The 25,871-nt window shown below is 54.1% G+C and overlaps 1 protein-coding gene across 2 annotated transcripts in view; it reads right to left on the minus strand.

Moving 5' to 3' along the window:
- Positions 1–25,871, minus strand: part of PRKCB (protein kinase C beta) — a 119,446-nt gene that overhangs the window by 42,914 nt on the left and 50,661 nt on the right. For both annotated transcript variants that reach the window (XM_066977446.1, XM_066977445.1), the window contains exons 4-8: positions 16,540–16,651; positions 15,550–15,678; positions 4,126–4,282; positions 3,609–3,743; positions 1,744–1,840 (exon numbers count right to left, since the gene is read on the minus strand). In XM_066977446.1, coding sequence (XP_066833547.1) covers positions 1,744–1,840; positions 3,609–3,743; positions 4,126–4,282; positions 15,550–15,678; positions 16,540–16,651 — 630 coding nt within the window. The remainder of the gene's footprint in view (positions 1–1,743; positions 1,841–3,608; positions 3,744–4,125; positions 4,283–15,549; positions 15,679–16,539; positions 16,652–25,871) is intronic.

Below are 25,871 nucleotides of genomic sequence, written 5' to 3' on the forward strand. Positions count from 1 at the left end.
CTGGCTTGTGAGTCTTGCCTCCTTGTTCCTGGCTTACACCTCCACTAACCCCATCAGCACTTCTGACAGGTAGCAGCTTGGTGCAAAGAGCCTGTCTGGGACCACGGCTGCCATGTCCAGCCGACAGAGCCGTCGGCTCTCAGAAACCCAGCGCAGCCTCGGCACACCAGGCAGGGCGCAGAGGCTGCCACGCCAGAATGTGCAGCAGGGCAAGAAAGGGTTTCTTTCTGAGATTACCTGCAGATCCAATTATATCAGCATCTTAATTTATCTTAGGGGTAATAATTCATAACCAGCAGCATGACAGAAAAAAAAACAGACAAAAAAAATACTATTTTATTGCACCTCAGAGCCAGGGCACAGCTGCTGTATCAACGTTTGCACATGCTGACACCGGGAGCACAGTGACATCAGGCCACCCTGGCATACCCAGGGTCTTCATCCCTCTTTAATTGGAAAATAGCGTTGGCAGTATATTAACCGAAGTAAGTGTCTCCTCTTCTAGCTGCTGTACTCCTTTTGGCAAACACAAACAGTGAGTTATGTAATCCTAATAGAAAGTAATCGTCTGAAACAATGCAAATGAAAGGGCGATGTTTGTTGTGCTGCTTTCCTCGTAGTACGAAGAAGTGACTTCTTAAAAATTATGGGATTTGAGACTCCTACCTGCACACAGCAGACATGGGATCAAGCAGCCTTAGCAGTGCACAAGGCATAAAGCAAACATTACACAAAACTGTGCACTGTGCAATATTCTCTGTTGTATTTTCAGCCTGACATAAGTGCCAAAGAATTATTTTCATCTCTCATCTCCTCATCCACCAGAAACAACTGTTCCCTTTCCCAGCTAAGCCACTGTCTGCTGCCGCCACATGCAAAGCCAGAGACATGCACAGGGAGGTCACTGCATTTTCGAATTAGAATGAAGTACTCCTGAAGGATGGCTTGATCAACGTGCTACAGTTAAAAAACATCCTGTCAATCCCAGCAGAAAGTCGTGTGTGAATGAACACTTCATCGCAGCCCCTGGTTCGTCTGAACCCTTGTGCTTTAATGTGCTGTTCAGCAATTTTTAAGAAATGACCACCTTTGGCTCATCTCTCCCAGCTTGCCCTCACCCTGTCTTCAGGTGGCCCCCTTCAGACCTGAATTAAAGCGTGACCATTACATCAAGAGTTGTTAACCCCTCGTTGAGATCCAAACCAGCTGCAGGCATCTCTGTGCAGATGGAAAGAAATATAAACACGCACGGCCACCACACGCTTGAGTGCTGCAGAGCTGAGCACTCGCCAGGGCTCAGCGCACACGGGGCACGCATGCCCAGAGCACAGCACAGCTCCTGACCCGCTAACACGTCCTGTTGGCGGTCAGCCACTTACGTCTCACCCACCCGAACACTGGGAGCTCTGAGCTGAGACCTGTGACCTGCTGTTCAAAAGGCACCACCGCGGCTGCACCGGGACTTTGCCATTCCCGAGTGGAGCAGCGAGGTCCCTGTTTGTTACCTCACGGAGCCAACCCATTGCTGGAAAGCTTCAGTTCTTCAGTGACTTTTTTTTTAGCTAACGTAACCAACAGCGTGCCTTCTGGGGACTGCACCCAGGCCTGGTGTGGAGCAGGCAGCCGTGCTGCACTGGGCGGCTGGGGAAGGGCTGGCTGCGGGCACCAGCACAAAGCAGGAGGGGGTGCTGAGCCCTACCCTGCCCTGCGGCCCCAACGAGTTCCCAAGAAAAGCCAATTCACCTCAAATTTCTGCCTCAGTTCCTCGTTTCCTTCTTCTCCCTCGGGAGGCACGGGCACGTTGAAGTACTCTCCCTCCTCCTGGCTCAGCAGCTTAAACCTGGAGGGAGACAGCGAGACGGTCAGGGCAGGGCACCGGCTCTCCCCGCCTGTGCCCGTGTCCAGGTGACCCTGCCCCGAGGTGAGGAGGACCCCAAACCTCGCACCCCCAGACCTCCCATCCACCACGCTTCCAGATGTGCAACCGGGCACGGGGCTGTTGTTGGGACCCCCAGGGGGCTGGGGGTCGGCCAGCACACCCCTGCCGTGCAGCATGGGGCACCGCTGCCTCCTCGGACGCACCATCCTGCCCCAAACCCGCAGGGAAGGCAGGGCATGGGGTCCTCCCCCCTACCACTGCCCTGGCCAGGGCAGAGCCCGGCTCCGGCTCCCTGGGGACAACGCGCACCCCACCGGGAGCCAGGCGGGCACCGACAGCCCTGAGCACACAGCCGGGGCTCTCACAGGAAGGGGAAGAGTTTAACCAGCAATTATCAGAAATCATGGAAATGTCATTCAGATCTGAGGCGTTTTACACAGCCGCAGGCAAAGCTTTGGCTCCATCAGCGCATCCTCTCCCGGCAGCCAGAGAGGAGCAGTTATCAGCTGGGTGTTATCTATAGAGCCTGCGTCTGCACTGAATGAACAAAGCGCTATTTGCATAATATAGGGACAGACTCTTCCTCTGAGCTCGTTTCCTCCATTAACTGCAGTAGTTTAGATATGAAATATACATCAGAGCTCCTTCTAGAGTTTATTCCAGCCAAATACTGTGACAAGGAAAATTACTTAGATCTCCACTTACATGATTTTTAAAAGGCTGGGAAAACCATCACACTTTGCACTGCATTAGAAACAGGCGGTGCACCAACCCCAGCTGAGGCACACGCAGCTTCACAGATGATTGCAAATTTAGGAGGAAGTGACAATTTTTTCCCCCAGAAGAGAATTTATGCCTCAATCACGGTCTGTTCTACACTGAGCGGGGCATGAGGGTCTGAGGTCCGCGGCCCCTGCTGAGCAGCGCCCCAGCCCTGTGCTCCCACAGGAGGAGGCAGCACACCCTCCGGGGTGTCTTCTCACCTCACCTAATGCAAAGTAATGCCACACCGGTTTTGGTTTCCAAAAGACATACAATATCTATTTTCAATTACTACACTTCACATGGTAAGCGTGGAAAAGTAACACAAGCTCTCAGGCATCAGTGGCTGGGGAAAAAAAAAGCAAAGGAATAAGGCATGTATCCTGCTGGGGAAGATAAAATGGAAATGAACAGACCCATTCAGTGTGATTTTGCAGACCCACTGTGTTCATCTTTCGTATGGTAACGAGCGGCAGTAATTACACACTTTGGGCAGCGCTCCTCCTTTTATTGAAGCGCCCCCCCCATCGCTCCTGCTGCTCCGCGCTGCAGGGACGGCTGTGCCGGGCAGGTACCGCGAGCCCCTGGCCCTAGCCCTAGCCCTACTCGCCTCCAGAGGCTCAGGCTGGTGAGGCCACGCTGCCAGCCCGGGACAGAAGTTACAGGAATCCAGCCCGAAGCTGCTGGAAAATGCTCCTTCTCCTGGCAGCCGATACATTCTCCTTCTGAAGCCTCTGTACTGAGACCCCGGAGGGAGCGGCGGCCCTCGCGGCCACAAACAGCGTGCTGACCAGACACGTCCCTGAAGCGATCCCAGTGTGCCTGTGGCAACAAGAAGCCACAAAAGAAGGTCCCTGAAGGGAAGGAGGCTGCCAAGAGAACAAAGGGCTGCCGTGTCTTCTCCCATCGGGTACAAAAAGACCACTTTGCCCACAGCTCTGCACTTTTAAACCAATTGCGTTCTTACCATCCATCAACTCCAGACTTCTGCAGCTCGGAAATCCCGAAGGACAAGGAGCCCATGAAATCATTTCTGCTGGTCAGATCCCAGTCCCAAATCTCCACAGACAACCTTCTGTCTTTGTCTGCCTCTTTCAGTTGGCTGGAAGAGAGGAAAGAAAAGGGATGTCTGATTTTTGGAAGCCACTGCTACGCCACCACGCCCTTCACATGCCATCAGCGCGTGGGTGCGACATGAAGGGATGGCCTTCAGCAACAAGGCTGCTCTTTAACATTGATTTCCTGACAGCATCTGCTTCAAATGGAGAACGTGAAGCTCCTTCCCAAAACACTCGGCTTTGGTCAGGGGACAGAGCAGAAATTTGAGCATTTCTGAGCCACGTTTACAGGACTGAAAAGAATCATTTCTCAGTTGAATCAGCTTGATCTCTCCGAATAATTAAATCAGAGGAAATACAATGACATTAATTCTTAGGGGGTGAGAAAAATTAGTTTAAAAGTTCAAACATTTTTCTTGTACTTACAATTTAAATGTCTCATTCCACTCAGGATTCAGGGAGCACTTTATAGTTTTGGTCTTCTGTTTGCTTTCATTTTTGGGGTCAGGGATTAATTTAAGCTTCACGTAGGGATCTGACAAGCCATTAGGATCCATAGGAACTAGGTTTTTAGCATCTCTTACTGAGGAGGAGAAAAAGGATTAAATTCAATATTCAAACTGTAAAAAATATCCAGAAACCTAGACAACATCCCCGTGTGCCAACGACGTGTATGAAAATAGCGATTAAAAACAGAATGAAAGCTGAATGTGAGCAGACACGGGCATTACATAAGAAGCGGCAGAGTTAGCAACACCAAGCATAGAGCTCGAACGGTCAACGGAGGCTGAAGGATCGACTCAACAGGCTGTTTTCATTTTCTGACAGGATGATTTGTTGTTTGCTTTCTTTTCCCTGCAGCAGTTTAAAGCTGCTGCTTTTCCTCTAGCAGAGCAGCACCGACCTGCGCTCTCAGGAGTGGCAGCGTGCGGCTGCTGCCCTCGCAGCTCCAGCTCACCCCAGGGCTCAGCCTCTCCCAAAAGCCCCTTCCCAAAGCCCAGCCAGCACCCGCAGGGGCTTCGCAGGGCTCGGTGCACAGAGCAGGTCCTCATCTCGGGCACCTCCTTGGCTCCAGCAGCCTGCATCACCCGCCTTTCCCCAAGGCCAGTGCAAGGGGCTGGGGGTGCGGGTGAAGGGCAGGGCAGGGGGGCGGCTCCTGCTGTGCTCCCAGGGCCAGCCGAGCACAAGAGCTCGGGGAGAGGCTGAGCTGAGCGCGGGCTCTGCTCTCCCCTGACCTCCTGAGAGCAGAGGCAGCGAGGCCACAGCAAGGGGTGCCCGTGTTTGGAGGCGAGCGGAGAGCAGCCGCACGGCCAGCAGCGGGGACTCGGCAGCAGGAAGGGGGAGAGAGGAGTCGCCAGGCGGACGCAGCCGGGCCGCTTGTGTTGGGAAATTTGTCTTCAGACAAAGTGGGGGCTCCAGGGAGGGTCCTCGCTTGGCCCCGCTGCAGGACCCGCACACCCGGGCTGCCGCCGGCCGCAGCGAGGGAGCTGACGGCCGCTCCTCCGAGCACGGAGCGGGGCTGCCTGCAGCCGCTCTCGATGAGGAGGGATCAAAGGGCAGCGAGCACAGGAGGGCGAAGGCAAACCTGCGGGCTACTGAGGAGGCTTGTAATTGGATTGTGGCTCTGACAAGGGAAATACGACGGGGATGATCTAAGTGTCTTGCCGTGGACTGAATCAAAAAGGGCCTGTCTTCTGGGAGAAGGAGCTTATCTCCCCCTCAGCCTGAGCAGAGATACCACCAGAGATGCCAGAGCTGAAACGCCCTCTGGGACACGGTGGAGCACAGCCCTAGGAAGGGGAAAGGCTGCTTGGAAATAACTGAAGCAGAAGTTCCCTGCCCCTGCGCTGCAGGGAGGCACAGCTCCTTTGGGTGCTTGCAGGCAGGCCCAGCTGCCAAAATACCTGAACCCCCCCGGCTGCCCCCAGCAGCAATGCAGCAAGTCCCACCGGGGCAGGGATTTGCCCCGTGCCCTGTTCCAGAGGAGAGGACTCAGCTTGCTGTGAGGTGCTGCAGGAACTAAAAGATGCTTTCAGAGAGTCAGTGAGAGCAGAAACAATTGCTCCACTCCCAAATCACCAGCAAGGAGTTTCTGATGCAAGGTTGGGAGCCAGATAGTTTTAAAAAAGGAATTAATGCTCCAAAATCTGCAATCTCCTGCTGTCCTCCTGAAGCATTGCCCAATTTCCAGCTCCATGGAATAAAACTTGTAGCCAAAAATCAAATCTGCATGTATAAACTAGCTCATTTATCAAACACGACAGCCTGACAGCAGCTCGCAAGACAGAGAGAGGCAAGCCTGCCGGGAATTGCCTGCTGCCCAATTAAGGTGCCCGGGCAGCCCAATTAAGGTGCCTGGGCAGCCCTATCGATTCTCCAGCCCCACATATTTCTCCCACAGTGACCAGTGCGGGAACCAGTGCCTCCCCGGCACCTGCGAGAGAAGGGGAGGGAATGACTGCATTACTGGCAGCCTCGGAAACCCTGACACACAGCGTCCAGAGACCTCGCAGCAGACGCTGTCATGCCCAGGACAGGCCCCGTGCCCTCACTGTGAGATTAAGGCTCGCCAGCAGTCGGTCAGGTCAGGGACGGGGGCACCAGCTCGGTGCCACACGAGGTTCCTGTGCTGTGGCTCCCCCAGGAGGACCCAACGCCCACGGTGCTGCCAGCACCCACGGACCTGCACTCGGCTCTGCTCCGAAATCAGAAGTCACCCACAGGGCAGATGCTGAGGGGTCTTCCTGAGGAACTGAGGACACCAGGACAACCTCGAAGTGCCCGTTTGGAGATGCCCAGAGAGGAGGATGCACCCTTCCTGCCCCGGAGAGCACCAGGACGCAGACACCGGGCATCCCTGGGGCAGCAGAACATAGGGCCCGCACGGCTTTCAATCTTCTCAAGCTTTTTCAAGCTTCAGCGGTGCCCAGAGACAGGCCAGGAGGCAGTGGGCACAGGCTGAAGCACACGAAGTTCCAGCCAAACGTGAGAAAACACTTCTTTACTGTGAGGCTGACAGCTCTGGCACAGGCTGCCAGGGAGGCTGTGCGGTCTCCTCAGGAGACGCTCAGTACCCCCTGGATGCCACCCTGCGCCCCGTGCTCTGGGGGACCCTGCTGGGCAGGGGCTGCACTGGGTGATCTCCGGAGGCCCCTTCCCACCTCCACCACTCTGGGGCTCTCCAGGTCCTGCTGCGGTGCTCTGCGGAGCCCAGGCGATGGGCAGCTTTGCAGAAGCCCCGGGCTGCCCCTGCACAGACGGAAACCCGCAGCAGTGCCGGGCTGGCGACCGCGGGTGGAACAGCTCTTCCCAGCCTCACCCGCACAACAGACGGGGCTGTGAGAGCAGCCTGAGCAGTCGTGCCTCCCTCCATTTATAGCTCCTTGCTGTGACACAAGCAGCATGACTTCATTTCTGTAATGTCTTGACAATTATTTTCATGTGCCATTTGACAAATGAATCATTTTTTATAAAGTTTGGACATAAATACCAGCTCTGCACTTCAGAGGATACACAGTAGTTATTCTGCAGCTTAATTTGGACTCTCAGTCAAAATCTTCTGTGGAAAGCTTTGTACCATCCAAGCAGAAAGGCTCGCAATCTGCTGTGTGAAATCTCTAAGTAATGAGTTTAATTTCCAAGGACCCTGCCAGGGCTCTGCACCGATCCAGCCGGAGCGCCTTCCTCTCCCTCACCCCTTATCGGAGAAGAAGAACAGAGTTTCTCATCACCATTATAAGCTTTTATCTGTGTCTTTTAGATACGAAACAAACAAACAATCTTTACAGCCCTGTTCTTGAATTATAAAACACGAAAACGTATTGGCGAGAAGTCCCACGGCGGGGCCTGACAAACCACTACCTGAGTAGCAACGAGGCCGTACAGGAGGCAGCCCCCGAGCGTTCCTACACGAGCACAGGAGCAGCTCCTGCAGCTCGCAGCGCTCGGTGCCCTGCCCTCGCTGCCCGGGGGAACGGCCGCGGGGCCGGGACCTCGGCTGCCCGCGGGACCCAGCGCCCAGCCGCGGGGACGTGCCACCGCGCCACACTGAGTCATGCAAAGGCTCTGACTTCGACTCATTTTTCACCGTCCAAACGGCCAGGGTAACGTACTCTAGAGACAAATGAATAAGCCCGTGTAATTTATCAGGCCATTGTTCAGTTCTTTATGGAACAGGAAAAATAATTCCTGACCCTCAGAGTCAATCAGTTTATGCCCTGAAGCATGAGATTTGATTACCTCATGTTATTATCTCAGCACGCAGACCTAGAAATTTCATTAATGGGAATAATAATATCTTTTCATTAAAAAAAATAATGCTTCTGCTTGACCTTAAGTAACTTTCTGATTTTTGTTTGTTTGTTTTCATGCAGAAAACACCTAAGTGAAAGAAAAATAGTTTAAAAAGCCTTGTAGTGATACCGTGTGTTAGAGTAAATATGCTTCTCTCAGTTTATGGCACTTCTCTGGCAGTTAAATTTGATGTAAAATAGTTTGACATCTCTTATGTTCTGACAGTTTTGTGCACCGTTGCAAAGTAGTAACATCATTATTAATAGCGAGGAGTAAGAAAATTATGGTCTCATTTCGAGCAGGTGCTCTTAAACCACCCTGGGTACCAAACCTGCTGAGAAGCAGCTGCCGCGGCCTCAGGCGAACATCGCGGGAGGTGCACGGCCCCACGCGGGGCCTCGCCAGCGCTGGGGGGGATGTGGGCGCAGGCACCGGCTGCCTGGGGAAAGCACCGCGGGCTGCGGAAGGGAAGGGGCGTGCAGGGGCAGCCCATGGTGCCCCCACCTGCCCACGGCAGCGGCAGCGGCGCCCACGGCCACCTCCGCACACATCTGTGCAGGCACGCAGGGACAGGGACGGCGGGGCTGTGCCTGGGCTGCGGCCCCGCTGACGCCGTGCGCACGCTGCTCGCCCCGCAGTGACACATCGCTGTGCCTCCAACGGCACGGGTGCAGCACGGGCAGACAAGCCTGATTTTTCACCCATTTCCCGTGCACATCGCACGAGGCTGCTCGGAGGGTGGCCTCTCCTGCGTGGTGGGCACCACAGCACGGGGGAGTCCTGGCCAGGGAAACACTCTGCTGCCCTGGGATGAGATGTCCCCGCATCGCCTCGTGCTGGGCTCTGCTGCCGGCTGCAGTGGTGGCAGGTGCAGGAGGGTGGCTCTGGGCTTGCATCACCGGGCAGGGGCACCCCAGCCGCTGGCAGCAAAGGGCTGCAGCTGGCCCAGCCACCTGCCTGCCCGCCGATAGCACCAGGTTCCCACGGGAAGGCAAAATTAATATGACGGGTAAAGGAAGACCAGAAAGTTCTTTGCTAAATATGCAGTGCCATATGGGGGTTCACTTCTATGTGAAAAGGAGAAAAAAAAAAAAAAAGCCTACAACAAAACCCACTCCTACCCAGCTCTTAAAGACAACTTATACTGGCTGCCAAATCCTTTACCTTCATCTGTGAGTAAGCAGGGCCATTGGAACACTTTCAGTGCAGATCATTCTGCTTCCCACTGCACTCCAGGGAAAAAAACTTCTGAAAGCCCTCTCGTTGCAAGAGGAGGTCAGAGTTTGGCAGCCCCACCACCTCACCGTGGCCTCAGCCAGCAACGTGCACAGAACTGCCAGCGGTGCCCCCATCTCACACCTCCTGGACAGGATTTTGGGGAAGGGGAAGGCTCTCGGGCAGACTTCCTACAGCACTGCACCTTCCTCCCTCCAGCGGCAGGCACCACCCCCGTCTGGGAGCAGCCACACTGCAGCGCGCACCTGGTGCTCAGATTAGCACCCTCGTGCATTAAAACATTTAATTAATGCTCCGCAGAGGAATATATTTGCACATGCTTATACAATAGAAAAGGCACAGGACTCATTATGGCCGAATCTTCCTGGGCTGGTGATTATTAATTAATACACTTCCAGCTCTTTTATCTAATCATGGCATAATTGGTTTCAGTTTTGGTCAATGTTTTACTTCATCAGCTCAGTAAATAGCAAGGCCCAGTCCAAGCAGCCTGTGCCAACCTTGCGGGCGCTGGCAAAACTTAGGGCAGCTTGGGAGCCCCAATACGGGCAGGAAAAGGAGGCCCCTTCCCTGGGGCAGGGGCCACGGACCATAGCAAGGGGATGTGGTGCTCCCAGCCCCACGTGCAGGGCACACAACCACCAACCCTTGCACTAGGACAGCGCGAGCTCTGCCTTAGCACGCACCCCGGCCGCAGTTACAGAGCACTGAACAATCCCCATCTCCCACTGGAGACAGGCACAGCAGGAGCGATGTACGAGCAGAGTCCTTCCTGCTGCTAATATCAAACAATTTCCATGACAAAGCTCTGTGCACCTTACTGCCTTACCGCCTCTGAGAAGTCTGAGCTGAGAAGCGCCAGATTTAATGGACTCTGAGCCCAGCAATGACTTAGCTTCGTATGCTCTCGCTTCTCCGTTTCCCAAACTCAAATATTCATGTCTCTTAATACGACAGACTCAAAATAATCTGCATTGAGAAGCTTTTCTATTATGGAAGCAAAAATGTGCAACGCCTTGATGACATTTTAATTTGCTACAATTTCCCACTTTATCCAGCAGTCTTTTCCTGCTAATAAGATACTTGATCAAAGCCCAGAACAGAACACAGACCGTGAATACACATTTGCTGTTGTCCAACATTAGCCAAATTATGCCCTGCCACACTCCATCACTCTGCCTTCCACATGAGGCACGACACAGACACACAGCACATCGCTCCTACCCGGCAGCGCCCTGCCGCCGCATCGCAGCAGATCGCGCATGCCCACGGGTGCGCACGGCATCCCGTGCGCTGGGCTCGGCGCTGCACTCGCGAGTCTCGTTGCCTGCAGCCCTGGCTGTGAGTTCGTGCCGCGTGTGGGGTCAGAGAACGGCGTAACCCGGCTGCAGTGCTGCCCTCCGAGCTGGCCAGCCCCCACCTGTGGGCACAGAGCAGCAGTGACCGGCCCCAGGGGATCCTCTTTGCATTTCAGGTGAAACAAGGAGTCCCAGCAACCCCTGAGAGCAGGCGGTAATGCTGACAAGTGTTTGTAGGCTTGCTGAGCATAACAGACCAGAGTCCTGAAGTGGCTGAGGTAAAATCTGCCCAAGTCAATGAAGCATTTTTAGGTGGCTTTTGAAGGGACTTAATTTGTTTTGGCAGTCTCACAAGTCTTGGAGGACTTCTAGGTACCCAAACGCTTTGTTTACCAGGCCCAAAAAATCACTTTTATTTCATCAGGCAGCTCAAGCTAAATAACCCGGCCCACACTACCTACTTAGTATGACAAAGCCGTAAGTGTGAGTTTGCTGTGGTTTACGTGGTGGGTGAGAGAAACAGAGATCTTTTTGCCATTAAAGGAGAAGCAACCGAACAGAGCCCTCCTGGCGCTGGGTGCAGCAGGGCGGCTGCTGCCGTCCCCGCCACCTCCCGGCCCCCTCTGCTCCTCAGCAGCCACCGATCGGCTCCTGCACGCTCCCAAGCTTCCAGCTGGAAAACCCCACCCAGCATGCGACTGCCCTTCTGAAAGGGCGAGAGCCTCCAAAGACTATCACCAAGTTAGCGGTGCTCATGTCAGGAAGCCAAGGTGCTGAGGTTTATCTCCGGCAGCTCACCACTATAGCTCTGCACAGGGCTGTGCGCGCGGCGGCTGGCACGGGTTGGGTGCTTCGGAGGGTGCTCAGCTCAGCGGGGCCCGGTCCTGCAGCTGCACGGCACGGCACTGGCTGCAAGGAGGCTTTGTCGCCACTAAAAATCATGCAGCCAGCAAGCAGACCTGCTAGCGCAATTTCTAGCCACTTGCTTGTGGTGTCCCAGCCTCATGTATCCGCTCCCTGCGTCCTGTTCTGCCAGCGCTGAAGGTAAGTTTCAGCTCCAGCCCGTCTAACTGCACAGGAGCGCTGGACGTCCAAACACGTTTCTCCTTCTGCTCAAATCCGTCTTGTCTAATTAGGCCTGGAGCCAAAGCCTGCCTCCTGCTAAGGCACCACGCAGGACGCCTCGCACAACTGACGCTGCTCTGTGCCGAGCACCAACCATGCCAAACGAGCGAGCTGAGCGTGGGGAGCCAGCTGGGCCCCCTGCACCGTGCGCAGCCCAAAGCAATGCTCAGCGTGACCCAGCTGGGTTGGCACCGGCCCACTCTGCTCCTTCCTGGCCCCACGCATGCCCCTGGGCTTGCAGTCACCGCCTGTGGACGTGGATGGTGCTCCCACAGCCCTCAGTGCTTCTGGAGAGAAGACAGCACTCTCTAAGAGCATGTACGGAACTGCGTAGCTGGATGGGATGCAGGTTGGTTTGTGCCCTAATAACAAGGCCCCCAGACACCCGTCCCAGCACCAGCTGGGCAGACACGCACCAAGCCTGTGGCAACGGCGCAGAGCCACAGCCTTAGGAAGGTGCCATTTACTTGTCCAGGTACCTTGTTATTAGACAACACCATGCATTTTTAGACACTGGGAACACCAATAAATCCCGGTGCTTCAGAAACACCCTTGCAGCAGCAGACAATTGCACTCACAGGGCTTTGATTGCAGTGAGCAAAGCTGCACTCTTGCGTGCACCATTATACAGTTGCACGCAATGCACAGTGTGACCGGAGCCGTAAGGGGGCCGCTCCCCGGACACCAAGGAGCGATTAACACCACAACCTGGAGCTCCAAGGAGGGGCAGCTCCGGGCCCAGCCGAGCAGCCCCAGCCCAGCACCCGTTCCTGCGAGCATGGGGCTGGGTCTCTGCCACCAGCCTCTCACCCACGCCCTCAGGGCGGGCATCAGCCGGGGCCAGAGCTGCTCCTGATCGCATCACTGCAGCTGGCACAAGTCAACTCCATCGAGAGCCAGCCAGGACCATTCTGTGCACGTTTCGTGGACCTGGAGCAATGTGCAGTTTCAGCTGCTGCCTTCTGATCTCCTGCCTTGCCCAACAGCCACTACCCAAGCCTCATGGGAACCAACACAGCCGCTCTCTCCAGTCGTCCACCCCATAGCTTTGAGGTTCATCCCAGTTCTTTAGAGCTAAGAATATTGGAGCTTGGATTTTTCTTGTATTAGCATTTTTTTTTTTTATTTTATTTTTTTTTTTTTTTTACAATTTTAGTATCTACAGACCATGCTGTAGACAGGACTGTACCATGTCGAGTGCTATAAAGCAGCAAAATGAGAGCACAGCTCAACGAAACCACAGCCTACGTACAAGCCTGGAACTTGCGTCCCTGCAAAACATCCACTCCTTTCCCATGTCACGTTGAGGTTTGTGGTTAAAATTGCACCTTGCGGCAGCGAGTTTCACAGAGCACGTTCGTGTTATGTTTCAACATGTTTCCTTTCTTATTGATTTTCATTTTGTGAGATTAGGATCACGAGCACCCACTGTGCTGATAAGAGCAGCAGCGTCCTGTCTGCTGCCAGCGTGCAGAGGAGGTCTCAGAGGGAGGGAGAAACACTGCCTGGGGCAAACCATGGTCTTCAGAAAGGGGGTATGAGCAGATGCAGTTCTGCATATTGCTAGCTGACCAAACAAGTCATTTCAGATCAAACACCACATTTTGTTTAACCAAAAAGCTGCATTTTCCATTGACAGGAAAAGGTTATCATTAGAAGAAAAAGAGTCAGAGAAAGAGGGAGAAAAGAAAAACAAGCTACCAAAAAGCATTTCGCAAATCCTGTCAAATTCAAATCAAGGAAAAAATAAAAGCATTTACTTCCTCAGCTCCAATGCCATGCCCATGCTGCCACCTGCAGGCACTTGCTCCTGCCCAGCTCACGCTGCCTGCTCGCTGCCACCACAGCCAAGCACCGAGGGACCTTTCACATCTCATGCTCCAGTTGCGATGCTCTGGGCCATGGGGGAGCTTAACAGATTTCTGGACGAGGGCCCTGCACACCCGACAGGATGGAGAAAAGATCTTGCCCCAGCACCAGAATCTGCATTTTGCCATACAGCCAGGTACACTGGCGCTTAGGCATCATCAAAAGCCCCTAAAAACAGACGCCGGCCCTGCACTACCCCAACAGCTCAGCACGTTACGGCGTCCGGCACTGCCTCGTGAAGCAGCAGAAAGAAATTGCCCAGAAGAGAGGAGCTGGCAGCAGGGAGACCGTGTGCAGGGCTTGGAAATGCAGACAAATTTGTGAGGCTGGCAGCAGGGGGGGCTTTAGTTTTATTGTTTCAGTAAAGCACTGGCTTCAAAGAAGCTGCTGCTCATGTCTGGTTCGGGGTTCAGCCCTCCGGGCTCGGCCAGCCGGGTGCCGGTGAGCTGCGGATGTGCCCGTGCGGGGCCCAGGGGGACACTGGTGCCTCGGGAATGAGGCTTCATCCCCAGCAGCCACCGCCACGGGACCGCAGCTGGTGGTGCCGCGCTGTCGCTCCCTGCCTGCCCCAAACCGTGATTTCTGCAGGAAACGTGTAAAGGGCATCGCCCACCAGGAATCAGCTCCAGCAAAGCCCCCGGCTGGCTCAGCCCCATCTCCCCAGCGCCCCGTGCTGGGCTGCATCACCGGCGGAGCTGTGCTGCAACCATGCCCCAATTTTACAGGTTCTGGCCTCTCCCTGCCAAAAACACACCGCCACAAACCCAGAAATTATCTGCAGGCTCTGCCTCCTTGAAGCGAACAGCCGCTGGGGGAACGGAAATCTGTCGCCCTACTGGACGTGAGCCAAAGCAGGCGCCAACAGCACAAACTGTGGTGCCCAGCTGCGGTCTGCACACACGTGGCTCCCAAATGCCAGGGCCACGTTTGCTTGGGTCTGGGTGGACATTTCCACCTCCCTCCGAATTCTGCAATGAAAAGCCCAAGGCCCTCACCTGCCTGGTCAGGTAGGAGGAAACTCAGCAGTGAGTGCACAAAGTCTCTCCACTCTCAAAGTGCTCCCACTCCTTCATTAGCTATGCAGCAGAGCTGGGGAGCACAGTACATTTTCCTTGCCTTTCTGGAAAAGCCAACAGATGACATGTTTTCACCAACACCTCCATAAAGGGCCAGAAATAAAACAGTCTTTCAAACCCAGCTGAAGAAAAGAAATTCCAGCTGCACAGAAAGGGCTGAGGGAGTTCCTGCCCTGCCTCCCGAGCCAAGGGAACACCACCTCGGTGTCTGGGAGCCTTCTGTGCTCGTGGGACTGGCAGCTCTGTATGCCCATCCACTCAGCCTGGGTGCATGAGAGGCTGGGTTCAAGACCTGCCTTGTCCCCTGGAGCAAGGTGCCTAGAGAGCAGTATTGGCGTAAAAGAAAGTCCCATGTTTCAATGAAGCTCTCCTTTAAGGGAAAAAATAATTTTCTTATGCAAGGCTGAGGTTGCTTCTGCCCCTGCCTAGTCATTCTCAGGCACGTCCAAGGGAACTGCTGCGCACCCCGCTCCTGCCTGCAGTCCCCAGCCTGTGGCTCCGGCCCCACACATCCGAGGGCAGAGCCTGCAAGAGAGCAGCGGCACTCAGAGCTGCTCGCCGGGCACAGCCGGGGTGATGGCAGCGGGTACCGGCGAGGGGGTGGCCGCTGTGTCCCCCAGGAGCACGGTGCGGGGCAGCCTCTGGCCCAGCAGCAGCCGGGAGGACAGCGAGCACCTCGGGCATGGGGGGCACGCTGCGGCTTCCAGAGCCCTGAGCGCAGGCTGCAGGGCTTTAGCCAGGCAAAAACGCCATCCCAAATCCCCACCGAGAGGCCCAGACACCCTTAAAGGCACGGACAGATAATGGGAAACGGATGTTGGCTCTCACACGGGCAGCACAAAACAAACACCGCGCTTTTCCACGGGGCAGAGCGGAATGGAGGAGCTCCCAGCCCTCCCTCCCGGGACCTGAAAAGCCCGCGGGCAGGGCTCGTCCCCGTGCCACACACCCACCTACAACGGTTAGAACATCCTTCTCGATGTCGGCCCTGATGTATATCCGGCCCCGGCGCTCGGTGTGGTCCGTCCCACACAAGCTCGGGACGTTCATCACGCAGCGCTTGTGCACGTTCATCATGCAGGCTGCGGAGAGAAGGAAAGGTTTGCTCAGCACCTCCTGCCGTCCTGCCACAGCTCACAGGGGAGTTGGGGGTGGGCTGGGGGGAAGAACCCCTCTCCCTTTAAGTGAGGATGTTTGCGAGGGACTCGGGGACAAACACGCAGCAAATGGGCCTCCAAACCCAGCCGGAGACCTGGGACTCCAGCAGAGCACTGCACAGAGACGGGGCCCCACCAGCATCCCTGGATCTCGCCTACAGACTGCAGGGCTTTTAGCCCTTGCTCTAATTACTGAAGAATTTTACTGATTTATCAGACTTCTCTTCCATCCCACCCATGGTGCAATGCTGGGAATTCAGCTGGATTCACCAGGACTTGATAAAAGGCATCCAATACCCCCATGCCTTTACCTGTATATATATATGTATATGTTAAACTAACTCAGTTCTACTTGGTAACATTTTAAGGTGATAATGAATACACTGTTCCCATAACAGTCAGCAAGCTTCTATATTTATGAGAAAACCAGCACATGGTGAGCACCAGAGTATGCTGTTCCCCGCAGACGGCGTAAGCATGTAAGCAGACGCTGTATATTCACAGTCATTTTAAATAGGAATGTACAAGATTGACTAGGGAAGTAACTAATCTCTCTCCCTATCCCCCCTCTTCCTCCATCCCCCATCTTCTCTCCGTGTAACTCCCCGGCTGCTCCTGTGCCTGAGGTCAGGCTTCTGCAGACCCGAGTGCTGGAGCGGGCTGGGTGCCCCTGCCCCTGCTCTCCGGGTGCCAGTGGCACCCCCAGACCCCGCCGCCAGGTGAGGCCCCCCCGCCGCTGGCTCTGCCTCCTCTGCTGCAACGGCAGCCGCCAGTTACACCACTTACTGTCACATTTCATCCCCTGGTGAATGAGCCCGTACAGCAACGACCCGCAGTGGTCACAGAAGGTGGGGCTGGAATACGTGTGGATTTTAAACTTGTGTTTGCTCCGGGGATCCTAGGAGGAAAACAGAAGAAAAAGATTATAAACTCGCATCAAATACTGGCAGGGAACCTCCGTTCGCTGCGTTCTGCATGCCAGCTGGCTTCAGAGGTGCCGTTAATGGACTTCAGTCAGCAGCCACCGACTGATGTGGACCTTTTCCAACAGCCACCAAGATCCAGCGTTATTACTCTCTCTCTGTGTTGCTATAACAATGAAAAAGCAAGGCATTGGCTTGTTTAGGGATTTATTGTTTTTAAATAACTTGGTCTTAGCACAGCAAACACCAGGTGAAATTGGTATGTAGAGAACCAAGAGAAGGCCTGGACACTACTCAAGATGCACGTCAACCCAGTGGGGTAAAGCAAGAAAAAACACCCGTGATGTCCACCTATACTAAGACTACCCAGTAAACTCCTTTGTGCCCTGGTGCCCACCCCTCCCCAGCACGCTTTGAGGGAATCGAGCAGCGTAAGGAACACTTCTAATATCTGGAGCTTTCTTAAAGCCAACTGCCGATGCTCCTGCAGCGCTGCATGCCAAGCCAGGAGCGCCTGGTTTACCGCAGTCACTTTGCAGTCTTGTGCAGCCTTGCAAGCAGGGCCCTGCTTTCAGGGAGCCCTCAGCACCAGGATGCCCTTTCCTGGGCTCTGTGAGCAGCACGTCCTCGCCCTGCCAGCACCAGCTCCCGCGGTGACCCTGGTGCCTCGGCGGGGGTCCGGCCCCAAGGCCCCCCCGGCCTCCTGCTGCTCTGCCAGCAGGGGAGCCCGGCAGCCAGGAGGCTCTCAGCAAGACCCCCCTAACCTGAGGGGGGTCACGTTCAAAAACCTCTCTCCTCAGGCTCCGCGAGCAGAGCTGAAGCAAGGGCAAGACCACGGCAAGTGCCGGCTGGCTTAATTTCATCTCAGGTTAATTGTTTAGAGGTTAGGGATGAGGCACAGCTCCTGGCTCAGTCATTTGAGCTGACTGGCTTTCTAATGGCCTGGAAAGGTGCCCAGGCATGAGGAAAGTCACCTCTTCGGGACACTATAGGCTAAGTAAATAAATAAAGAGCGGAGTCAGAGCCTAGCATGACATAGCTGCCAGTACAGTACCTTCCCCTTAAATTAATTTTCCTACCACTCTTGCACTGAAGCTTTCAGCTGCATTAACCACTAATATTCTCTATTCTTTCTCAGTGTCACAGATAACTTGAGCGATACCAGAAAGACGGACAAGTAATTGAGCTTCATTTAATTCAGCCTGTTAAGTGCAAGGGATTAGGTACAAGCTGCAGCAAATTTATGTCACTCGAAGCTGGAAATCTCTCACGTTTTACCTGAAGCAAGCCTCTTGTTGATACCGAATGCAAGACGCCTCCTCCCAGCAGCTCACCTGTCAGCTGTGTGACAGGAGGCCTGAGAAGGGGGTTCACAATTCACCCGTCTCCTGACAACCTCCAGCTACCAAAAAGACAGTTTGGTGAGTAACAGCGTACCTTCAAGAGCCTTTTACATTCCCCAGAGATGCAAGTGAGCACAGATAACTTAATTCTTGATGTTAGGGCTACCCCTGGGTCCGAGCAGCCCCAGCTGGGGGGCATCGGCCGACCACCCCCTGCCCTCACGGCACCGGGCCGATGCCAGCAGGACCCGGGCACCTCGAGCACGAGCCACGGGCCCGCCAAACCCCAGCGTGTGGCACGGGGAGGAATCGCCCCCGAGCGCTCCAATTTCTGTGCTCCCTTCTTTATAGAGATATTCCTGTTTAGGCAAATGAAAGCTTTAGTCATTCATAAAAAACACAAGCTTAATGCAAAGCGAGACAGTTTCCACCTCATGCAAACGATTTTAAATTCCCCCTGGAACTGGGAGTTTCAAAGAAGTCAGAGAGAGACAATCCAGGCACGCAGCGAGCAGTGCTTCAGCGGCACGACGTGCTGCCGTGGAACAGCCGCAGCGTCTCCAAACAGCCCCCAGCGTCCTGAGGCTGCGGGGCAGGGATCCTCCGCTCGGAGGATGCCAGATCCATCGCTGGGGCGTTTGGGGCTTCACCAGCTGCTGCCCACCCCCGAGGGGCTGGTTTGCAGAGACCTGGCAGCTGGAGGCAGCCGAGGGCTGGAGCCCAGCAGGGCATGAAGGTGACGGAGGAACGGGCTCGGGGAAGGTACGGCTGATCCCTGAGCACAAGGGAGCAGGAGGGACCTGCCTCACCCTCAGTGGTGTGTTGGAACGTGCCAGAACGCAGAAATTCTGGGTATCATTTTCGAACCAGGCTGAAGTCTTTACACAAAGAGCCTATTTTTGTACCGCAGAGACAGAGATGACGAGATCACTGCGTATGCAGATGCTGAGAGACTTAAAACAAGAACAGTTAAAATGAAGTTTGCCAAGAAAAGAAAATCTGCTCCTCCTTCACTCCTACCAGAGCAGCACGGTCCCCAAAGAACAGGACAGAAAAAGCTTTCTTTGGAGCGGAATTAGAAAATGCCATTAAGAGTGTTTTACTGCACCGAGAAGCTCTGACCTTTCTCATCAGCACTGCCACAGATCTGTCATCCTCCGCGTGGAGAGATGCCTGCGTGTCCCGAGGACGGGAGCTGAAATGAGCAGGTCAGCACGTGCGCCAGGGAACAAGAGGAGCAGCTGCTGGCTCTGAGCGGTACCGGCAGGTCCCTACCCATCAGAGAGGCTCCTGCTTCTCGGCTCGACAGCAGGCTTCTGGTGTGCAACGAGCTACTGCAGAACTGCAGCTCTGACTTGCAGAGATCTCAGTCGTCGCCTCTGCCTTTCGTCAGGGTCATGCCCACCACCGAGCCCGCTGGATGACTGCCTCGGTGCGAGACGTGCCTTCCTGCGGGGGCTGCTGCAGGAGCCGCTGCTCTCCACTGGCGTGCAGCCGGCAGCTGGGAGCAGCGACCAGGCTGACGATTCACCCGCAGCTCCTGGCAGGCAGGTACCCGGTGGCTCTTTGTCAGGACAGCATCGCAGCAGAGGCCCAGCACCAGGGCACGAACAGGGCGCGAGCAGAGCACCTTTGTCATACCCAGAACTGCAAACACTGCACTGGATGCTGTTTGGGCTTTTATTTACTTCTGCAGTAAATTCAGCTTTGCCTGGCTAAGAGGAGACGTAGCTCAGGAAATGCCTTTGCCTTCAACAGGGGGAAGGTGAGAGGTGGTGGGGGGACCGGAGCCTTCCTTGGGCCCAGAAGCCTGAGCCATAAAATATTTTAAAAACGTACCCAGCTCACTCGGGTTCATCTTTAAAATAAGTCACACGTGAAGGGCACTTAAGTTTCTTTGCTTTCCTCATGATGATAAAAAATATAAATAATAAAAATCCCCAGCTCCCGTGGCTTTCTCCCACACCACGGCACCATTTGTCCTTCAGCAGCGCGCAGCCATCTCCTCTCCTCGGGGATGCAGGCATCCAGGCTGAGGATGGTGATGCTATTTTAATCCTTTGTACTGACAAAATTTGCTGGACTCTACAGAACAGCCACTGAGGTTTGCTCCAAAATTATGTGCCCCTGCTTTCCATATCTTATTGCAGAGAAAGCCGTAAATTATCTCTTCTGAAGAAGAATTAACGCAGCTCATGTGAAGAGACTATTTTCAAGTGAATTTCATAGCAATTTAGGCAGCTTAATAGAGCGCGTACAACACGGTGACAGCTTGCTGTCTGCACCTAATGAATCCCAACCCGCGGACATTAAATCAAAAACCTTGCACTTTGCTCCCACATTTCCCCCAGGGAAAGCCCCCCGTGGTACATAACGAGCAACTCACAGCAGAGGCACGGGAGCGACCTAACAGTGACTCTGAAGGTGACACTGGAAAGCAAAGCCTGCGCTCCCTCCAGGGAGGATAACTGTTTGTGAGGCATCGGGAACACTAACGAGAAAGCTCCAGGAGCATCCTCCTCCTGCACGCGTTCTTGCTGGCGAAACCCAGATGCAGCTGGGGGGCAACAAACTGAAGACAACTGCGGCCACCCCGATGGGCACCGGCGCTTCTGGCGAGGACGGGCTGTGCACAGCGCAGCTCTGCGCCTGCCTGCACCCAGGCTCCGTGTCCCAGCCCTGCAGCCGCCCAGCCCCAGCCTCCAGCTCTCTTGCTTTTCCACCCTTCGCAGCACCGCAGCCGGACCAGGCCTCGGCACTGGAGGGCCGGGGGCTCGGCTGCGCAGGCACGGCCACGAGCATCGCAGCTGGCGCTGCTTCAGTGTCAAACACACGGCCGCAGGTAAAACCTGCCTTTGGCAGCTTTCCTTGGCAGCTTCCAGCAACTTAATACATTTTTATTGACAAAAGATCTCATCTGCTAGTCAGACAACCACAAAGGGACACAGATGACAGTTACTCTTCTCTTGCTGCTGCCAACACTGAATAAAATACACTCCGCTTACTGAGCAGCAAAAAGACAAACTCTGCTTTTTTTCCCCAGGCAGCACGAGCATCTCAACATTATTTAAAAATGTTTATTATCGTTCACATGGTGTGAGAGCCACTGTTCCTGTTTAAGCTAGCTGCATGGAGCAGGCTCCCCCAGCCCTGTCTGCACAGGCTGCAGCCTGGAGGCTGCCCGAGGGCACTGGGAGGCCTCCGAACTGCCCCAGCCCGCCGGACACGCTGTTGCTGGATGCCCCTCACCAATGCTGCTCAGGTGGGCACGTGTGGCACCACCCCCTTCTGCCCCCCAGATCGTTTTGCTCTGCACGCACCAAGCCAGGAGGTCTCCGGGGCTGCAGGCTGGGCGCAGACCCAACCTCAGTCTCCCACCCAGTCATTTAACGGGAGGCTGCAATCTTAACAGACGTAACTAGACACACACACAGCTCCCCGAGGAAACGAGAGAAGAGCTTTTCAAATTGCAGGGCTGAAGACAAGTGCAAACTGGCAGGCGAACGAACTCGGCTCTGGCGGAGCCAGGGAAGCACCAGAAGGTGCCGGGAGGGAGCAGCGCCGATACATCTTCATCCCACAGGAACTGTCACCGGCCGTCTGCGCCCGCAGCGCCTGCAGGAGGAGCCAGCATGTGCCCTCGCACGAGGGGCAGATGGCACCCGCCGAGAGCTGGAGAAGTTAATTAGCACGACGAAAGCGAGCAGCAAGTTGCGGCGAGGCGCTGCCGTCCTGCACGGAGGGGCTGGCTGCAGCCCCCGCCCCTGGGCGCAGCCCGGAGAGCAGAAACCTGAAGGAGCTGCTGGTTCTCGGGCAGCACAGGCGGTGTCTGCTTCTGCTGCCGCTGAGAGCTCGCTGCTAATTGTTGCCATCACACGTTTACCCAGATGCTCCAGAGAATAACGCAAGCTTTGGCAAGCAGAGGAACATCCCCTGCCCCTGCTACAAGTGTTGGCGCGGCAGCTGGTGATGGGAAGCACAAAGGGACGGGCGTATGCAGGACAAGGAGCACCCACCGACACTGATTCTAGAAGCACCAGTAGGGCCACAGCTCTAGCATTCCCCATGAAGCTTCTCTCTTCTTCTAAAAGTAAATGACAGTATGTTTTTCAGTACACACACACACAATTCTGGGTCTTTTCACGAAAGGAGGAGTCCCAGGCAAAGATGAAATTGTTCTGCCTCCAGCAAGCAGAGAGTGTGGACAGGCCACGGGCGCCGCACCAACAGCACTGCAGATATCCTATCCTAAAGCTGCAAGTGCTGGAAAAATTAAAAGCAAAATCAAAATGAAGCTAGAGTGGCCTGTTATCTTCCTGGAGCAACTCGGATATTTATTAATGCATCTTGATTAGATGACCTTTAACAGGATAATGCAAAGGAGGTCATTTTCATGATTATTTTGTCTACAATTTAAATAATTATGCATTCTACTAATAGCTCTGACTATAATTAGGTTTGCCAACTGCATTACATTATACATGCCTGATTTCAGCTCCTGAAGACCTTGCCATATTTCAGAAAACTTCAGCTTGAATGGGCATGCTAACTCTGCCTCCTGCAAACAGGAGAACACAGGAGTGTCAGAGCTTGTAATAAAGAACAGCACAGCTTAATACGTTTGTGTTAATAAGGGTTTCAACCACATTAACATGAAAACTATGGCAAAGCTAAAACCTTCGGCAGGAATGCAAGGCAGGCAGCAGTTTGAGCACAGTGCAGCATGGGCACAGCGTGTGGCTGTAAGCAGCAGCACCCCAAAGCCCAACACAGGGCACATTTGGACTGAATTAGAGAAGTAAATGGCAAAAACACCACTGGCTTCAGCTAGTCAGCTGCATAACAAACGTACTGTCCTCAGCAATGTTGATGGCCAAAACACAGACCCACTGGAACATCTCCAGACATCAAAAGCAAAAAAATCCTGCTGTGACTTAGGACCAATCTAGCATGAAAACAGCCCCAGCAGCTTCAGTACCAGCATTTGTATCTAGAGCTTCAGTCTCCATTGTGAGAAGCTTTTTTTTTTTTTTCTTTTACTTAAAAGCCCTATCATCTCTGTATAATTAGTCCTCCTCTCCTGGGTGGAAGACTCATACTCTGTCGGCTTTGCAAGGTTAAACACATGCACGTTCCTCCAGGAGGTTCAAACACAACCAGATCAAAGAGAAAACTGCTCCAAAGCAGGACTAGTCAATGATAACAGAAAGACTTTGACATTTCACCGCTCTCCAGTTTTGTTACGCTCTGAAAAGTGGAAAATGTCAGCCTCCTCCCAGGGCCATATGCCTGAGACATGCACAAGCCACTGTCACATAAAACACTTCAGCACGTACTTTGCTTTGAACAGACAATAGTTTTAAGTAACTAATATCACCCAGCTGCTTAGAATTAAGCATCCACATGTACCACAAGTACTTCACAGGATGCAAAATGTGGTGGTTTTTTTTTTTCATTGATCCTGAAGTAACTATGAAGTACTAAAAGATACAGAGATCAAGCAGAAAAGTTAGAAATTTTTAAAATATATTTTTCCATGGGCTCTGTGGCCAGTATACCAGAATACAGCAGCTCTGGGGATGAGAACCAGCAGCCAGCTGGGCTTACAAGCCCCAGACCAGCCAGGACCTGGCTGAAACTGCTGCATCCCATGTCTGCAGCTCCCGACAGCACAGCCCGTGTCAGCGGCTGCTCCGCGCAGACCCTGCGGATGCTGAGCACGGGGATGCCACGGGGAGAGGATCTCTTCCCTCGCCAGCTCAGCAAAATCACATGGCCCACTGTGATGAAGAACATACTGTAAGGTTTAAACAAATGCAATAAATTAAACTCATTTTTTCTGCAAGATTTAATTGGATATTAGTATTTGTGAAAGGAATGACAGTTACCAGATTGCTCCACAGACCAAAAAAACATAGCTAAAATTGTTACAACCTAGATTCTATCAGTGTTTGACATAATTACAGGTCGCTCTAGACTCATGCCATGGTTATTAGCGACAACAGAGCAGAGGAAAACTCAAGCTTCGCATTAGTTCAGAAGGAAGCCCTGTCCCCAGTTGATTCCCAATGTAGACAAGGCACTGTTACTTGCCAAAGCAGTTTTCTGTCTCCTGATTCAAAGCTTCTTAAGGATTAAATTGCTGCAAGAAGCCTGATTGCCAGTGCAGAAGGAATAAAGTTTGCCCTGCATGCATCCCCCCGTTAAATCCCACCTGACAGCCATCCAGGAGTACAAAACAGAAGATCTCCCAGAGTTTCACAAAATAACATCCAGGTACAAAAGGGCCATTTTTGCTCCCTATTTTAAGTCTCGAGCATCTGCATTCCTCTCTCCATTTTTGGAAATAATGTATTAAAATGAACTAACACCAGCTGGGCAGCCTTTACATGTCCGATTGAGGAGCCACAGTGGCAACACTTACCGAGCAACAATGGCAAGCTATAGGTAATTTGATCCGGGGGGCACGTCCTGGTGCCAAGTGGCACCTCTAAAAATGTGACAGTTTAGATTTAAGTTAGACCTTTCCCTTTCCAGGCAGAGGCTACCCACAGTTAACCCACAGTTGGACGTGGAGGCAAACTGCTGGTAATCAACCGGCCAAGGGGGCTGCGCACTGGGACCGGGACCAGGCTGTCAGATGCTCCTCATTTCTCCTTGTTCCCTCCAGCTTGGGCAGGGCTGGTGGGGAGAAAGCGTGACATCAACCCCCAGCCAAAACCGCAAAGAAATGGGCAAAACATCTCCCCGGCACCTGCTGCCTTCGCTGCCTGCTGTGAGCTGCTGTCCAGATGATGAGCGAGGACGAGGAAGCGGTGCCTGGGTGGGCAGGCTGCCCGGCTCCCGCGCACGGCTCAGGAGGTGGCATCTGGCTCGCAGCTCTCCCACTGCCAAACCCCATTTTCCTTGAACAAGGTTAAGTGGTTTCAGCATTTCAGGATCCTTCGTTCCGTCTCCCTCTGCTGCAGTCGCGTTTGCTGGCACCTTTCTGCCACTTTCGCACCACGTCAGGAAGTTTTCAGCTCTGCCACCTGTGAGCCCCGCGCAGCGCCCCGGGGCCGGGGCTGCAGCAGGGGCAAGGGGCCAGCACCTGGGGGGCAGCGTGCGGCTCCCCAGCAACCCCAGCCACTCGTTCGTGCCGCCTGGCGCTTATTTGCAGCTCCCAGAACTCAAGCAAACAGACCTCAAAAGTCAGCACCCAGAGCCAGATGGGCTTTAGCTTTATGCTTAGCAGGAGAAAAGCAAGCAGGCCCCCTCTGGCGCCAGCCAGAACACAGGCCCATGCTCTGCATTGGTGCTCCAGGCATGTCCTGGCCAGCAGGAGCAAAGAGCTGCTGCTGGGGTCCTGCCCTGACCCCCGGCCAACCCCACGTCGTGCTCAGCACCCAGCCTCAGCCGCTGCAGCCCCCCACTCCTTGCGCAGAGCAGCCGGCACCTGCCGCTGCAGGCAGACGGGACGGGAGCCTCCAGGCTCTGCTCAAGCAGCATCTCCTCCTCCAGCTACAGCAGCCTCATAAATTTCATCTCTGCACACACAAATATCTAAATATATACCTAAATGTATGTATTTTTAGATATATGACATACATCTCATAGCCTGAGCCAGGTCTGCAGGCTACAAGTGGGTCTTGCTGCCGTTTTCTTTATGAGTTGTAGATGACAGAGTAAAGGAGAGAAAGTGCCCGCGTTAGAGCTCAGCCGACAGCTGGAAGGAATCTCACAGCGTGACACTACTTAGCAGTGAAGGGCACTGCAAAGCCTCCACTGTGCTGGCTGCTCACGAGCGGCCCTGGGCACCCTGCACTTCTCCGCAAGCACAGGGTGGCAGCAGGGGGACCGCTGGTGGCAGCAG

This window comes from Anser cygnoides, chromosome 15 (genome assembly GCF_040182565.1).
Source record: "Anser cygnoides isolate HZ-2024a breed goose chromosome 15, Taihu_goose_T2T_genome, whole genome shotgun sequence".
NCBI classification, from domain to species: domain Eukaryota; kingdom Metazoa; phylum Chordata; class Aves; order Anseriformes; family Anatidae; genus Anser; species Anser cygnoides.